Here is a 16,869-nt window from a genome sequence, read left to right as displayed (position 1 = left end):
TTTTAGACAGGACAAGTATCAGGGAGGTACTGGAATGACTGAGGTTTGGGAAAACACTGAACAAGATGATCACTAAGCTCCCTGCCTCCCAGGTCTGAGAATCTGAATATGGATTAACCTATAATAATGCTGAGCCAACAGGTTCAAAAGGAGAGTTAGCAAGTGTTAGATGTTAAAGGCACCCTAACACCAGATCCAGATTTTTCTTTCACATTTGTTCTGTGAACTTACAATACTCTAGCCACCCCTGGTCTGTTAGGTTTGTCTACTCTGCTCTCCTGAAGATTCACAGTGTGCATGAATATTAAGGATTAAAAAGTTTAATAATAAAAAAACTTGCTGTGTTCTCATTTAACTGCATTCTCAAAACATACTGCCTACAAAACGTTTATTTAGAAACAGCTATTGGGGCCGGGCGCGGTGGCTCAAGCCTGTAATCCCAGCACTTTGGGAGGCCAAGGCGGGTGGATCACGAGGTCAAGAGATCGAGACCATCCTGGTCAACATGGTGAAACCCCATCTCTACTAAAAACACAAAAAGTAGCTGGGCATGGTGGTGCGTGCCTGTAATCCCAGCTACTCAGGAGGCTGAGGCAGGAGAATTGCCTGAACCCAGGAGGTAGAGGTTGTGGTGAGCCGAGATCGCACCATTGCACTCCAGCCTTGGTAACAAGAGCGAAACTCCGTATCCCAAAAAAAAGAAACAGCTATTAACATTCCAGGGAACCAGTTTTCTGCAAGACACACTTTTGGACACCAATTTCCTTCAAGACACAAGACACACTGGTCTATAAGCCTTTATGTTCATCTAGTTTACATTTTGTATCCATTTTCTCATTGATCTTTGTAACATGCAGCCAGATGGGTGATAATGATAGTAGTTCCATTACCCGAGCACTTACCCTGTGCCTCCTGCTGTACCCAGCACTTTTTACATCTATGAGTTCATGTAATCGTCACAACAGCACTGCAAGGAAGGTATCCTTATCTCTTGACAGCTGAGGAAGCAGGCTCAACGACTTGCTCTAAGTCACACAGCTGGAAAACAGCCCAGCTGGGATTTAAACCCAGGTTGATCTGATTCCAAAGCCTGTGCTCTTCACCTCACACGTTAAATGGGGAACAACTTGGCCATCCTGCTCTGTCGTGTCATCCCCTTCATCCCCTTCCCATCCAGGTACCCAGAGTCACCCCCATTCCTCTCTGCCTCTGAATTGTTCCTTGGTGTCCCCTTCCTGTGTATGAATCCTCGCCCACCCCAGAGTTCTGAGACCTTTTTGCCACTTCAGACTTCATCATTGGCTACATGTGGTGGTGCACACCTGTAGTCCTAGCTACTTGGGAGGCTGAAGTGGGAGGATCGCTTGAGCTCAGTTGGAGGATGCAGCGAGCTGTGACTGCACCACTGGACTCCAGCCTGGATGACAGAGTGAGACCATGTCTCAAAAATTTTTTAAAAGACTAAATAATCAGAATCAGTCTCTGCTGAAATGGGAGTATTAACCCGATGGGTGTGGCCCTTGCTCACTAACAGCAACAGAGAAGGGTGGAGAGGCCCAGATGTGGGACTGGGCTCCAGGCCCCCTCCTGCTGAGTCAGAGGTAGAGAAGGGTGATGAAGAGGACAGGAGTGAGAGATGGAGGGCTGCCACTGACAGGAGTGGCTAGCTTAGCTGGCTTTCAGGCCTGGCCTGAAAAGTGACCAGAGCAGGAGTTGCTGCCGGCATTAAAGGAGCAGGACCTGGCAGAACTCATTTTCCAAGTCAGTCTCCCAACAGCAAGGAAAACAGCAAGGGACTCCAAAACCCTCGCCAACACTGCTCTTCACCCTAACCTCCACACACCCCCTAAGTCTAGCCCTTAGGAAAAGACTATTCTATACAGGGTGGGGTCCTTGAGAATTGATTCACCTGCCTTACAAGGACACAGCAGGCCCTAGATGACAGACAAGACATTTACAACCCAAAGTTAAATAATAATGACATAGCTACCATTTAATTGTACCTAATGCCAGGCACACTGCTAAGGGCTTTTTGTCCACGTCTCATTTAACCCCTGCTGTAATTCTCTGTGTTTTCCCCATTGCTATAATGAGGAAAGGGAAGACCAAGGTTAAACAACTCACCCAGAATCAAACAACTGGAAATAAGTGGGAGTCAAGGTTGGTCTGGATTGAAAGCCTATTTCCTTAACCACCAACCCATGCAACTGGGATCTCAAGTTTGACCCAGATAACCTGTCTCTGTATCTCACATCTTGCTATAACTTGCAAAAACTTGTGGGCTACGTGGGGAAGTGCACACACCAGTTCTCTTAGTCTCAAAACCAGGATAAGAGGAAGGTCCTTAATCCCCACTTTACTCAGTCTCAAGGAAACTAAGTCATTTACGTGAGGATTTGCTCAAGTTACCTCCCCTTTCTGACCTCAGTTTCCCCATTTGTAAAATGAGGTTGCCATTTACAACTATATAGACCTCTCAGGAACTTGGAGTCTTTCCCACTTGCTTGTAGCCATACTTCTAGACTCGCAGCCCAGGGATGCTGGACCCTCACTCACCACGTACTTGGAGGGCGGGTCCTTGACAACGGTGGCGCTGGTCACTTCGAAGAGCAGCCGCTGGGGTGCCAGGGTGTTCCGGGACTTCTTCCAGAAATCCTGCAACTGCCGCGCCAGAAGCTGACTGCCCCGCTGCCCATCAGGTGGGGGGCTCCGTTCTGCAGACACATGACCAGTCACATCAATGGGTCAGGGTCAATATCGACCACTCCCATGACCTCACTCGTCCTCCCAGTGTAAGGCTGGACTTATCCCCACTTTACAGAAATGGAAACTGAGGAACAGAGAGGCACCGAGGAACCAAACACCATGCCTGGTAGACAGTAGGGGATAAATTAAAAGCTCCACCCTCAAAATATCGCTAGCACATCATTTCTATTCGGATTCCAGGCCCTATACATTTAATGCCCGCAGCAACTCTGAGATAAGAGTGAGTTCTCCCACTTGACACATGGGAAAACTTGGCTCAGAAGGGTGTTAAGACTCTCTCAAGGTCACATAGCCAAGTGGTAGCCCAGGCGCTTTAAGTGTGGGAGTTTCAGCTGGATCAACTTAGCGCCCTGGATGCTCTGGGAACGCGGCTGGGATGGAGGCCTAACCGAGCCCCAGGGTTCCCGCCTCCGTCCTCCCGCACTCGCCTGCGTCTTCTCCTGACGTCCCGTCCCCAGGGGGCAGCGGGTCGGGGCCAGTCTCCTCGTCGTCCTCGTCCTCGTCGTCCTCATCGTCCTCGGCGCTGGTGAAGCTGAGGGTGCCGCTGAGTCGGGAGGACAGGCCCTCGGCGTCGTCGTCCTCCAGCTCTGAGCTCTCCGGGAACTGCTCGGCCTCTGGCCTGGCTGCCGCCGCCTCCCCGGGGCTGTCGCCGGCAAAGGCGTGCCGCAGCCGGTACAGGAGCCGGGAGGCCATGGCACCCTGGGGGGAGCGCACCACCCTGGGTCCTGGGTCCCGGAGGAGGAGGACCCCTGCCCGGCGCTGGAGGAGGGGCGGGGCCCGGACCGGAGAGGGAGGGGCGCGGTGAGGCCCCGCCCCCTGGCCGCCCGCCGTCCTGTGAACCCGGGGATCCAGCCCGCGTCGCTTTCCCCCCACCCACTCAGCCTAGGACCGCGTTCCTCCCCGGAGGGGCTCGGGACCCTCTGGACGTCTCTTGCGCCGCCTCGCGCGCCTCTACCTCCTGCGTCCCACGGTGCATTCAGGAGCGCACCGCGCCCCAACGGTCCCGGTGCAGCCCCCCCGAAGCCCAGGGAGGCCGGCCAGGCTCTTTGGGGACTCCGCCGGGCTCAGGCCGCTCCCAGCGCAGCTCCGGCCGCTTCCTGCCGCCGCCCCGCCTCCTGCCCCGCCCGCTCGCAGGAGCCGCCCGAGAATCCCGGGCCCTTGGCTTCAGGAGGGACTTAGGAAGCCTGGGTCGGCCTGAGGGAGTCCCAGGCCTGCCGCAGAATCATCCCAGTTCGGCCAGGCGCGTACCCTCCTTGAGTCCTCCCACCCCTTCCGAGACACAGGTCAGCTCCAATCTGTCCCACTCATTTCCACCCAACGCTCTTTTAACTTCACGAAATAATAATGCTATATTAGGGAGGCCATGTCTCCCGTGAGAAAACGAAGGCCAGGAGAAGATGCGTGATTTGGGTTGGACTCTGACCTCGCTGGGCCTAGGTTTTCTCATCTATAAAACAGGAACAATACTGTTAAAACTAATTTTGCCCCTCTTGTAAGAACCCCACATCCAATGCCTGGCATACAGAAGGGGCTGAGGAAATGATCACTTACAAAATGATTATTGTTTCTACAGTGTTCGCAGGCTTGCACAATCTCGTTTGAACCTCACACATGGGAAGTAGGCAAACGGGGAAACTGAGGCCCAAAGAGGGTGAGTTACTTGGTTAAAGCCACACAGCTTGCCAGAGGCCTGCCTGCCTTCTCCCCTCCCCTCCGCTTCCCTTCCCTTCTTCCCTTCCCTTCCCTTCCCCCTTTCCTTCCTCTCTCTCTCTCTCTCTCTGTCTCTCTCTCTCTCTCTCTCTTTTGAGATGGAGTCTCTGTCACCTAGGCTGTAGTGCAGTGGCACCATTTCGACTTACTACAACCTCTGCCTCCTTGGGCTCAGGTCATCCCTTCCACCTCAGCCTCCCAACTAGCTAGGACTACAGGCTAATTTTTCTATTTTTTGTAGAGATAGGATTTGGCTATATTGCCCAGGCTGGTCTTGAATTCCTGGGGTCAAGCGATCCACCTGCCTCTGGCTCCATAAAGGCTGGGATTATGGGCCTGAGCCACCGCCCCAACCCAGAGGTCTCTGAGTATGGGGCCTGGAGCCCAGGTCCCCTGCTGCATACTGTCCTTTTCCCATGCAGCAGGCCTGAACATCTCAGTGGCTCCTCAGCTTTTTCTTTCTTTTTTTGAAATGGAGTTTTGTTCTTATTGCCCAGGCTGGAGTGCAATGGCATGATCTAGCTGGGATTAAGGCATGTGCCACCATGCCTGGCTAATATTTGTATTTTTAGTAGAGATGGGGTTTCTCCATGTTGGTCAGGCTGGTCTCAAACTCTTGACCTCAGGTTATCTGCCTTCCAAGCACCTTGGCCTTCCAAAGTGCTGGGATTACAGGCATCCAAGCCCAGGACATCAGGAGAAGATGCAGAGGAGTGAGCAATGGAGCCGGACCCCCAGCTTTGTTTTATCTTTTACCCTCAGGGCAGCTTCAGGTGGGAGAAAAAGTTATTGTGGCTTCCTTTCAAAAAGCCTAGATATCAGTTGTTAGGGCAGATGTTGATAGTTATACAATACAACAAATAAAACCAAAATGTATCCCAAGTAACTCCTACCCTTTCTGAGTGGCACAGGAGAGAGGGGTGGGGGAAAATGCCTTTGAATAAGTAGGTGTTTCAGCTCCCTGCCTCCATGTGAGCAGAAAGGCTGGGGTTATTTTCTGAGGGCCCACTGACTCCTACAACCTGCTCTAGGCACTTTACATACTGTCACATCTCGCCCTCACAGCGTCCTGGGGAAGAGGTTGTAACTGGACAGTAATGGCCCACTGTCTTTTCTTTTTTTAAATAATTTTTTTTTTAAATAGAGATGGGGTGTCAACATGTTGGCCAGGCTGGTCTTGAACTCCTGACCTCAGGTGATCCACCCATCTCGGCCTCCCAAAGTGCTGGGATTACAGGCGTGAGCCACCATGCCTGGACAGTAATGGCCAATTTTCAAGATGAAGAAACTGAGGCAAAGTGACTTCTCCAAGATCCACGTCTCGGAAATAGAGAGGCTGGGATTTAAACCTAAGTTTGTGCAATTTCTTCTTTCTTTTTTTTTTAGGGAGGGAGATGGAGTCTTGCTCTGTTGTCTAGGCTAGAGTGCTGTGATGCAGTCTCAGCTCACTGCAACCTCCACCTTCCAGGTTCAAGCAATTCTCCTGCCTCACTCTCCTGATTAGCTGGGACTACAGGCATGCACCACCATGCCTAACTAATTTTTGTATTTTTAGTAAAGATGGGTTTTCACCATATTGGCCAGGCTGGTTTTGAACACCTGGCCTCAAGTGATCCACCTGCCTCTGCCTCCCAAAGTGCTGGGATTATAGGCATGAGCCACCATGCCTGGCCAGTTTACACAATTTCACACCTCAAATTACTCCTTCATTCGGCTTATGGGCAAGATATTGGAAAAACAACAACAAAAAAACACACTTCATTTATTCATTCAACACTCACTCATTCACCAACCATTGGTTAAAAATTAACTTGTCCTTTCATATATGCCTTACATATCTGGGCACAAAGCTGATCTTCATCAAACCATGGGTTGTTAGAGCAGGAGGGCCCCTCAGAAATCTGGCCCGTCACCTCCATTTTACAGATAGGTAGTTTGAGGCTTAGTGAGGGGAAGGATTATGCCAGGCTTACAAAAACGGTCAGAACTAGGAAATCTCAAGGTCTTGCATTCTCCACTATTAATATTATTCCTTCTTCTTTTTTCTTCCTTCTTCCTTTTTCATTTATTTATATTTATTTATTTGAGACAAAGTCTTGCCCTGTCACCTAGGCTGGAGTGCAGTAGCGCAATCTGGGCTCACTGCAACCTGCGATTCTCTTGCCTCAGCCTCCCAAATAGCTGGGATTACAGGTGCCTGCCACCACACCTGGCTAATTTTTGTATTTTTAGTAGAGACAGGGTTTCTCCATGTTGGTCAGGCATGTCCAGAACTCCTGACCTCGTGATCTGCCCGCCTCAGCCTCCCAAAGTGTTGGTTTTATAGGGATGAGCCATTGTGCCCAGCCTTATTTTTATTTTTGAGACAGAGTTTCACTCTATCACCCAGGAGTGCAATGGCACAATCTCGGCTTATTGCAACCTCCACCTCCCAGGTTCAAGTGATTTTCCTGCCTCAGCCTCCCTAGTAGCTGGAATTACAGGCACGTGCCACCACGCCTGGCTAATTATTGGATTTTTAGTAGACAGGGTTTCACCATATTGGCCAGGCTGGTCTCAAACTCCTGACCTCAAATGATCCACCTGCCTTGGCCTCCCAAAGTGCTGGGATTACAGGCGTGAGCCACTGTGCCTGGCCTCTTCTTCCTTTTTTAGAGACAGAGTCTTGCTCTGTTGGCCAGGTTGGAGTGCAGTGGTGCGATCATAGCTCACTGCAGCCTCAAACTGCTGGGCTCAAGTGATTCTCCTACTTCAGCCTCCCAAGTAGCTGGGACTACAGATATGTGCCACCATGCCTGGCTAATATTTTATTTTTTGTAAATGTGGGGTTTCATGTTGCCCAGGCTGATCTTGAACTCCTGGCCTCAAGAGATCCTCCTACCTCTGCCTCCCAAGGTGCTGGGATTATAAGCATGAGCCACCATCCACCATTCTTCGTTTTATTTATTTATTTTTTTATTGGAGATAGGATCTCGCCTCCCAAAGTGCTAGGATTACAAATGTGAGCTACTGTTCCCATTTTTAAACTCTGTATGGATATCTCCTGCAGCCTCCCTGAGAAATGGTCATCTATCTACTGCTTGCATATACTTAGCTACAGGGAGCTCATTACCTTCTGAGGCTGCCTGTTCCCATTTTCAACTATGACTATTAGGAAGTTCCCCCTTATACTGAACTAAATACCATCCAGTTCAGTTATTCTTTTATTCTTTCCTCTTTTCTTTTTTTTTCTGAGACGGAGTTTCACTCTTGTTGCCCAGGCTGGAGTGCAATGGTGCGATCTCAGCTCGCTGCAACCTCTGCTTCCCAGGTTCAAGTGATTCTCCTGCTTCAGCCTCCCGAGTAGCTGGGATTATAAGCATGTGCCACCACGTCCAGCTAATTGTGTATTTTTGGTAGAGACAGGGTTTCTCCATGTTGATCAGGTTGGTCTCCAACTCCTGACCTCAGGTGATGTGCCTGCCTTGGCCTCCCAAAGTGCTTGGATTACAGGTGTGAGACACCATGCCTGGCCCAGTTATTCTTATGTAGAATATAATATCTGTTGAACACCTGCTATGTGGCAAGTGCTGAGTACTGGAAAATATGATGGTCTATGAAACATAGAATGGGTGGTGATCATAAGGCATGCTCAGTGCTCTGATTGAGGAAACTACTGGAGACCACCTTGGACTCCCCAGCCTGGACATAGGGGAGGAAGGATCTCCTAGGAAGTGACGCTAGAGCTGAGAAAGATGATAGGGAAGTAGACAGATGAAGGGAGGGAATATGGGAGTTTCTGGCAGAAAAGACCAGCATATGCAAAGGCCTGAAGGTTCGTAAAAGGTGGTGTTTAGAGTAGTATTTTAAAGTCTGACCAGAACAGACAGCAACACAATGTGGAGGGGAGGAGCAGGGAGATTAGAAGGGCCAGTGGGACCTTGCTTGGCCACATTCAGGAATTTGGGAGGCTGGAGGATCACTTGAGTGAGGTCAGGAGTTCGAGACCAGCCTGGCCAACATGATGAAGGCTTGTCTCTATGAAAAATGCAAAAATTGGCTGGGCACAGTGGCTCATGCCTATAATCCCAGCACTTTGGGAGGCAAAGGCGGGTGGATCACCCGAGGTTAGGAGTTTGAGACCAGCCTGACCAACATGGAGAAACACTGTTTCTACATGAAATACAAAATTAGCTGGGCGTGGTGGTACATGCCTATAATCCCAGCTACTCGGGAGGCTGAGGCAGGAGAATCACTTGAACCTGGGAGGCAGATGTGGTGAGCTCAGATTGCACCATTGCATTCCAGCGTGGGCAACAAGAGCAAGACTTCATCTCAAAAAAAAATTAGCCAGGTGTGGTGGTATGTGTCTGTAATCCCGGCTACTCAAAAGGCTGAGGTATGAGAATCACTTGAACCCAGGAGGTGGAGGTTGCAGTGAGCCAAGATTGTGCCACTGCACTCCAGCCTGGGTGACAGAGTGAGACTCTATTTCAAAAACAAAACCCAAAAAGCAAAAATAACCAAATTGGAATTGGAATCCCATGGGTCTCACCCTTTGGCTCCCTGCCTGCCTGGGGAGGCCTTATCTAGCTTGGCATGGCCCTGCTGAACTTTCCTTGGGAATGTCTATATATAGGGGAAGCCCAGTTGCCACTGTCCATCTGTCTTCCTTGGTGTCCAGCCCCGCTTTCCTGGCCCTGGAGCCTGCTATCGGTTGTCTTGGTGCTCTTTCTGTCGACGTAGCTACTGTCCACAAGCCTTGCCTTACTCCCCAGTGCCTAGTATGCACCTCGTGGATTCTGAGGGTGGGATCCCTCTGGACTTGATCTGCCCACCCCTTTACTCCCTAGATGACCAGATTTCTTCACTGAGCTCTAGGAAGGGGCCAGCTGCCCTTTTACCACTTAAAGAACCTTCCCCTGCCAACTCGCCACCCCTAAAAGTGAATCCAAACCACCTTTCCCTGGAGAAGGTAACTTTGAAAGAAGGGTGTTTGCTTTCAATGATCATTTCTCCTCCAAATGCACATCCTCCTCTCCTCCATCCCTCCCCTCCATACACTTTTCTATCTGCACAGGTACCCAAAGGACAGTGTCCCAACTTTCCTCCAGTCGGAATTCATAATAAGAATCATTTGGGCTAGGCGTGGTGGTTCACGCCTATAATCCCAGCACTTTGGGAAGCCAAGGTGGTCAGATCAAGAGGTCAGGAGATGGAGACCATCCTGGCCAACATGGTGAAACCCCGTTTCTACTAAAATACAAAAAAATTAGCTGGGCGTGGTGGCATGCACCTGTAGTCCCAGCTATTTGGGAGGCTGAGGCAGGGGAATTGCTTGAACCCAGGAGGTGGAGGTTGCAGTGAGCCGAGATCGCACCACTGTACTCCAGCCTCGCGACAGAACGAGACTCCATCTCAAAAAATAATACGAAGAGGGCCAGGCGCGGTGGCTCACGCCTATAATCCCAGCACTTTGGGAGGCCGAGGTGGGTGGATTATGAGGTCAAGAGATCGAGACCATCCTGGTCAACAAGGTGAAACCCCGTCTCTACTTAAAATACAAAAATTAGCTGGGCATGGTGGTGCACGCCTGTAGTCCCAGCTACTTGGGAGGCTGAGGCAGGAGAATTGCTTGAACCCAGAAGGAGGAGGTTGTGATGAGCCAAGATTGTGCCATTGCACTCCAGTCTGGGTAACAACAGCAAAACTCCGTCTCAAAAAAAAAAAAAAAAAGAAGAAAAAGAAGAATCATCAACATGGGTGGGCATGGTGTCTCATGACTATAATTCTAGCAGTTTGGGAGGCCAAAGTGGAAGGATCCCTTCAGCCCAGGAGTTCGAGACCAGCATGGTCAACATGGTGAAACCTCATCTCTACAAAAAATACAAAAATAAAACAAAACAGACAACAACAAAAAACCAGGGATGGTAGTGCACCTCTAGTCACAGCTACTCGGGAGGCTGAGGTGGGAGGATCACTTGAGCCCAGGAGACTGAGGCTGCAGTGAGCTGTAACAGCACTATTGCACACTAGCCTTGGTGACAGAGCAAGTATAGACCTTTATGATTTATAAAGCTCTGCAGTCAAATGGGGATAATAATAGTTGCTATCTCATAGGAGGAGCACTAGATGAGATCATGTTAAAATACTTAGCACAGTGTATGGCACGTCATGGAGGTTCAGTAAACAGTGGCCTAGCTGTCACTTTCTCCTCCTTCTATCCCCTACCCCTCACCATGGTTCAAAGACAGGACATTCCTCTTGCCAAGCACTAACCCTGTATACCTGGCCTAAGCTAGGTGACTTATACCTGGGTTCCCATTTACCGTGGTTTCTCTGTGAGGGAGACTGCACAGAGAGGTCCATCCTACAGACGAGGAAATGACTCAGAGAGGCATTTCGACCTGCCCAAGGTCACACAGCTCACAGAGGCCGGCCTTGAATGTTGGGTTTTGGACTTCAAGGCTTGTACTCTCCTCATTTTACTGTGCTGCCTCACTCTTTACTACTCTGATTGTCCTTACCATCTTGGAGCCAGTGTGCTTCCCTGGTGAGAGGGGGAGAGCAGGGGGACTCCAAGGCGGTGGAACAGGGCGGGCCTTCCTCACAAGAATCTGGGACGTCAAGGCCTGCCACCTGCTCGGAGGCTTAAATTTCTCTGCAAGGGCCCTTGGCTAAATTAGGTAATGGGTTCAGACCTTTGGTGGGGTGGGGCTCACTGACACCAGGATCTGATTGGGTAGGGCATCCAGTGCTGGGGAGCAGGGAGGTGGGAGGGGAGGGTGCCCCTACAAATCCCAGGGGCTAGAGCAGGCCAGGGCATCTTTGGGTGGTGGAGTGCAAAGGAGGTGACCTGCAGCAGAGGAGACCCGGTCACCAGCAACCATGGTAAGGACAAGAAGGGATTGCGGCTTCACTCACGGGAACACTCTGGACATCTTTGAGGCCAGGCATGGGTGCTCTGTGGGGCAGTAACTTGGATGTGTGAGGTTGGAGCATGGAGGTTCCTGGAACCCAGGTGTCTTGGAGGAAGGCCTTTGACTTTTCTTGGAAGGGGAGGGCTGGGGTGTTCCAGAGATTGATGGTCAAGGCTTGCTGACTGCCTATGCACCTTTGGAAACTTCCAGCACTGTCATTCATAGACCTGTGAAGAGCTCTTAGCTATGTTTCTTTCACATAGTGGGGACCCTGAGGGGTCAGAGTGAGTTACCCAGCAAGCCAGTGGCAGGGGTGAGCCAGACTCCTGGCCAAACCCTCCTACCATCATGGAGAGAAGAAAGGCTCCTCCAGAAGATGAGAGGCCTGCAGGGCGTGGGGCCCACTCAGATACAGGGGCTCCGGGACCCCTGAGGACGATGGGAAGAGACAGAAGATGACAGACCAGAATTAGAGAAACCCTGCTCTCCTAGAGGGGGTTCTGAGTTGGTGCTGTGGTTTTCGTCTGAGAATCCCCTCCTCACTTCACCTCAAGGAGTAACTAGATCCCAGAGGCCAGCTGCTGTTGCCCATGCCTGACTAAAAATAGCCTGCCCTCCTGGCACAGGGAAAGAAGAAGAGAGTAAGGAGGGGGAGAAGGAGGAGGGCCAGCGGCCAGCCGGCTGAAGAGCTCCTTGGAAGCCTCACCCCATCCTTACTGCCAGCTTCAGCCCAAAGCCTCCGACCCAGATGGTCTGGCTTGGATATGACCTGGAAGCCCCCACAGAAATCTCACTTTCATGTCAAGGCCCCCCTCACATTCTGCCCAATATGAGAGGCCTTTTCTCCAATGACTGAATCCTAAGAAGGAAGCTGATCTGCGACTCCGCCAGTTCTCTGAGGGGCAGGAGGATGTATCCTCGGTCTCTTCTTGGTGGTCCCAGTGCCTGATCTGTGGCCTGACATGCAGCAAGTGCTCAATAACTTTGTGTCCTTTTTTTTTTTTTTTTTGAGTTGAAGTCTCACACTATCGACAGGGCTGGAGTGCAATGGCGTGCTCTCAGCTCATTGCAACCTCTGACTCCCAGGTTCAAGTGATTCTCCAGCCTCAGCCTCCTGAGTAGTTGGGATTACAGGTGCCCGCCACCACGTTCGGCTAATTCTGTGTAATTTTAGTAGAGACGGGGTTTCACTATGTTGGCCAGGCTGGTCTCAAACTCCTGACCTCCTGATCCACCTGCCTCAGCCTCCCAAAGTGCTGGGATTACAGGGTGAGCCATTGTGCGCGGCTTGTGTTGCATTATTATTTATCTGAGAACAAACATTTTATTGAGCAACTATTAAAGTACTGAGCACCATTAGGAGCTAGAGAAAACTGGAAAATACTGCTGGAATGGTGCTAGCCTTTTACAAAGCCCTTTCACACCCCTGATATCTCATCCCTGAAAAGCTACAGAGAAGAGATGAAGGCACACTAAGTGACTTGCCTAAGGTCACTGGGGGGATTCCTGACTTGGCCTTCAATTGACAAGTGAGAAGGCCTTGGGCTTAATTTGCTGTCTCCTCTCTTTTTCTCAAAACTAGTGCCAGGCTGAGCACGGTGGCTCTCAGCACTTTGGGAAGCTGAGGTGAGCAAATCACCTGAGGTCAGGAGTTCGAGACCATCCTGACCAACATGGTGAAACCCCGCCTCTACTAAAAATACAAAAATCAGCTGGGCATGATGGCACACACCTGTAATCCCAGCTACTTAGGAGGCTGAGGCAGGAGAATTGCTTGACCCTGGCAGGTAGAGGTTTCAGTGAGCCGAGATCCTGCCATTGCACTCCAGCCTGGGTGACAGGGTGAGACTCTGTCTCAAGCAAACAAAAACAAAAAACGGGGGTCAGCAGCTGGACACAGTGGCTCAAGCCTGTAATCCCAGCACTTTGAGAGGCTGAGGCGGGAGGATCACTTGAGCCCAGGAGTTCTAAGCCAGTCTGGGCAATATAGTCAGACCCCATCTCTACCAAAAATTTAAAAAATTAGCCAGGCATGGTGTACACTAGTCCCAGATACTTAGGAGGCTGAGGCAGGAGGATCACTTGAGACCAGGAGGTCAAAGCTGCAGTGAGTTGTGATCATACTACATATCCAACCTGTGTGACAGAGCGAGACCTTGTCTTCTGAATAAAACAAAACTGATTGGGTGCTGTGGGGGCACACAAATATGTGACGAGTTTGAAGTTGTTCTTCTGGAGGACCAAGGGGCGCTGGCAGAGTGGGGGTTGGGGTGAATGGGGTAGAGGTGAGGTGCTGCTCTAGGGTTACCTCTTCAGCTGACTTTTTCTCTGTGTCTCCTGCAGACTGACCAGCAGGCTGAGGCCCGGTCCTACCTCAGCGAGGAGATGATCGCTGGTGAGTGAGGCCGGCAGGCTGGGAAGCAGTTGGCCTCCCGGCAGGGTTGGGGGGTAGGTGTGAGGCTGACAGTCCAGCGATCCTCACCTCTGCCCTCTGCTCTCCCTCGCAGAGTTCAAGGCTGCCTTTGACATGTTTGATGCTGATGGTGGTGGGGACATCAGCGTCAAGGAGTTGGGCACCGTGATGAGGATGCTGGGCCAGACACCCACCAAGGAGGAGCTGGACGCCATCATCGAGGAGGTGGATGAGGACGGTGAGCGGCTGGCCCTCGGAGGCAGGGGATGGTGGGGAGAGGCAGCGGCGGCCGGGCTCAGGCTCAGTCCACCACCTGCTCCCCGCAGGCAGCGGCACCATTGACTTCGAGGAGTTCTTGGTCATGATGGTGCGCCAGATGAAAGAGGATGCAAAGGGGAAGAGTGAGGAGGAGCTGGCCGAGTGCTTCCGCATCTTCGACAGGTGTGCTGGAGGCCTGGGAGCCAAGGGAGGGGCCGAGCAGTCAGAGCCCGACCGGTGGCGCCGGAAGGTTCCCGGGTTGGGGGTGTGGGGACGGGGTGTCGAGCGTAACCAGGGCAACTCGCCCCGGTCCTGAGCCCTCCCCTATCCCTCGGACTCGAAGGAACGCAGACGGCTACATCGACGCGGAGGAGCTGGCTGAGATTTTCAGGGCCTCTGGAGAGCATGTGACGGACGAAGAGATCGAATCTCTGATGAAAGACGGGGACAAGAACAACGATGGCCGCATTGACTTCGATGGTGAGGGCCGCGGCAGCTTGGGAGAGAGGGTGGGAGCCACAGGGGCAGCGGGTACTGGTGCCACTGGCTCCCGTGCGCTGTCGCTGGCCTTGTGGGCGGGGCTGGGCGTCACCTCACCAAGTTCCTCCTAAGTGTTGGTATAGAAGTGCTCCACGACTCCGTGCAGTTTATCAGTTAACGACCAGGCAGCAGGGCGCGATGGCTCAGGCCTGTAAAATCCTAGCGCGTTGGGAGGACGAGCCGGGAGGATTACTTGAGGACAGGAGTTTGAGACAAGCCTGGGCAACATAGTGAGACCCTGTCTTTACAAAAATAAAATAAAAAGCCAGGGGTCTCCTGTGATCCCAGTTGCTCCAGGGGCTGAGGTGAGAGGATCACTTGAGCCCAGGAGGTCCAGGCTGCAGTGATTGTGCCACTGCACTCTAGGCTGGGCGACAGGCCTTGGTGACAGACCTTGGCAACAGAGTGAGACCCTGTCTCAACAAAAACAAAAAACAAGGCCGGGTGCAGTGGCTCAGGCCTGTAATCCCAGCAGTTTCAGAGGCAGAGGTGGGTGGATCATGAGGTCAGGAGATTGAGACCATCCTGGCTAACATGGTGAAACCCCATCTCTACTAAAATACAAAAAAATAGCCGGGCCTGGTGGCATGCACCTGTAGTCTCAGCTACTCGGGAGGCTGAGGCAGGAGAATCGCTTGAACTTGGGAGGCGGAGGTTGCAGTGAGCTGAGATTTTGCCACTCCACTCCAGCCTGGGTTACACTCCAGCTAGACTCCGTCTCAAAACAAACAAAAAAGTCATCCCCTCTGAATGACTGGAGCCCTGGCCTGACCTTTGCATCCCCAGGTGGGACCTGTGACCCGCTCCCTCTCCTTTCCCGCAGAGTTCCTGAAGATGATGGAGGGTGTGCAATAAGGAGTGGACAGTCACCTCTACCAAGATCACGCATCCCTAAGGCCTGGGAGACTCCGCTCCACCGGGTCCCCACCAGGGAAGTGCAGCCCCTCATGGGTCTTTTTCTGGAAGGAATAAAAGCAAATGTTCCAAAATTTGCCTGAATGAGGGAAGAACCCCAGAGACAGCAGGTCTCAAGGGCTGTGGTCCAGGGCGCCATCCCGGCTGGCACCACCCGGAGCACCCTCGGGGATCCCCGGGAGAAGCTGTCTAAGCAGTGGGATGTGGAAGGGAGCTGGGTCCCAGAGCCCGAGGCGGTGGCTGTGAGTGCCCAAGTGTAGGCATCACCAACGCGTTCTGAGGGTTCTCAGCAGCCTCCCGACAGCTGGCGTGGGCGTGGGCAACTTGGAGGACCGGCGGCGGTGGTGGCTGGGTGGTGGTGGACAGGAGTCTGCAGGTGCTTGGAGTTGAGTCAGGGTGAGCTGGCGGACTTCGGAGGGGTCCCCAGAGGGCAGGTAGGGTAAGGGGGTGGCAGGAGGCTACCCCCACCAGAGGGGAGGAGCAGGGGAGCTCCCTCACTTCCCCACGTCCATCTTTTCTGGAATATTTTGGTCTTGGGTGTTGTAGCTGCCACCTTCTGCAGGCTCCCTAGCTGGGGAGTTGGGGAGTGGGTGCTCATCCATGCCAGGCAGCATTGTTTCTGCTTGACCTCCTACTTCCTCTGTTCTTCCAAGTGCTTACTCCTGGCTTCCTGCTGGTGGTGGTGGGGGAGAGGGGAGGTATCCACAAAGGAGATTCTGATCTCATCATTTGACCCCAGATCCCTGCTTCTGCCTGGTCTCTGCCAGTGTGCTCTACAGAGGGCCATCAGCACCAGGGAGCTAAAATATCTGACCTGGCCACTGCCCTGTTGAAAGTACTTCAAGGCTCCTCACTGCTTCTAGAATGAGATCCAAATTCCTTCCCTCCCTCCCTTCCTCCCTCCCTTTCTCGCTCCCTCCCTTCCTTCTCATGGTACTCACAGGACTACAGCCACTCTGGGCAATTTATTCCTGATATGGACCTGGGGTGCATTTTCAAGCCCTTGGGACTTTACACATGCTGTTTGCCCTCTCTGGAATGCTCTTGTCCTTCTTATAAGCTGGCAGATTCTTCAACCTACAAGACCCAGCTCAGATACTATCTCCTCCCTTGAACCCTGCTCTCACTGGCTATTTGCTCCCATAGCGATTTGTATACAATGGGTATCAGATCACAGCTGATTAAGTGTAGGGGGTAGTTTAGCTTTAGAGTCAGACTGCTTGAGTGAGTGCTCACTGCCTGTGACAAACTAAACCACTCTGTTCCTCAGTTTCCTCATCTGTAAAATGGGGATAATGATAGTACACTCAGGTTGTGAGAAGTTAGTGTGTACAAAGTGCTCACAGCAGTGCCTGGACTATAGCAAGA

The 16,869-nt window shown here is 51.9% G+C and overlaps 3 protein-coding genes across 13 annotated transcripts in view; 1 reads left to right on the top strand and 2 right to left on the bottom strand.

The window, feature by feature from the left end:
- The window catches only part of ZSWIM1 (zinc finger SWIM-type containing 1), a 45,384-nt gene extending 41,839 nt beyond the window's left edge, over positions 1 to 3,545 (bottom strand). Inside the window, exons 1-2 of the mRNA XM_078371765.1 lie at positions 3,195 to 3,545; positions 2,557 to 2,714 (exon numbers count right to left, since the gene is read on the bottom strand). The gene's annotated coding sequence lies outside the window, so the exon portion shown is untranslated. The remainder of the gene's footprint in view (positions 1 to 2,556; positions 2,715 to 3,194) is intronic.
- The window catches only part of SNX21 (sorting nexin family member 21), a 45,707-nt gene extending 41,839 nt beyond the window's left edge, over positions 1 to 3,868 (bottom strand). For 4 of the 9 annotated variants that reach the window (XM_035298728.3, XM_008996027.5, XM_078371768.1 and 1 more), the window contains exons 1-3: positions 3,722 to 3,868; positions 3,195 to 3,465; positions 2,564 to 2,714 (exon numbers count right to left, since the gene is read on the bottom strand). In XM_035298728.3, coding sequence (XP_035154619.1) covers positions 2,564 to 2,714; positions 3,195 to 3,465; positions 3,722 to 3,742 — 443 coding nt within the window. In that variant the 5' untranslated portion in view covers positions 3,743 to 3,868. Of the gene's footprint in view, positions 1 to 902; positions 1,039 to 2,556; positions 2,715 to 3,194; positions 3,466 to 3,721 lie in introns of all 9 variants that reach the window. The other 5 variants (XR_004742894.3, XM_035298726.3, XM_002747598.6 and 2 more) reach the window with 3 other exon arrangements.
- Positions 3,869 to 3,909: 41 nt separating this feature from the next.
- On the top strand, positions 3,910 to 15,575 carry TNNC2 (troponin C2, fast skeletal type). 3 transcript variants are annotated; one of them, XM_078371778.1, is made up of 7 exons: positions 3,910 to 4,006; positions 4,340 to 4,417; positions 13,719 to 13,770; positions 13,883 to 14,026; positions 14,115 to 14,229; positions 14,390 to 14,526; positions 15,410 to 15,575. In XM_078371778.1, the coding sequence occupies exons 3-7, from the start codon at positions 13,761 to 13,763 to the stop codon at positions 15,439 to 15,441; spliced, it is 438 nt and encodes a 145-aa protein (XP_078227904.1). In that variant the 5' UTR covers positions 3,910 to 4,006; positions 4,340 to 4,417; positions 13,719 to 13,760; the 3' UTR covers positions 15,442 to 15,575. The 3 variants fall into 3 exon arrangements, with proteins under 3 accessions (XP_078227904.1, XP_078227903.1, XP_002747643.1); XM_078371777.1 differs by having other exon boundaries at positions 3,910 to 4,049; XM_002747597.4 differs by lacking the exons at positions 3,910 to 4,006; positions 4,340 to 4,417 and adding an exon at positions 11,280 to 11,346.
- Positions 15,576 to 16,869: the final 1,294 nt, after the last annotated feature.

The sequence above is a fragment of the Callithrix jacchus genome, chromosome 5, assembly GCF_049354715.1.
Source record: "Callithrix jacchus isolate 240 chromosome 5, calJac240_pri, whole genome shotgun sequence".
In the NCBI taxonomy this organism is placed as follows: Eukaryota; Metazoa; Chordata; class Mammalia; order Primates; family Cebidae; genus Callithrix; species Callithrix jacchus.
Note: the sequence above shows the minus strand (reverse complement) of the source record. Positions and strands in the feature narration are given on the sequence as shown.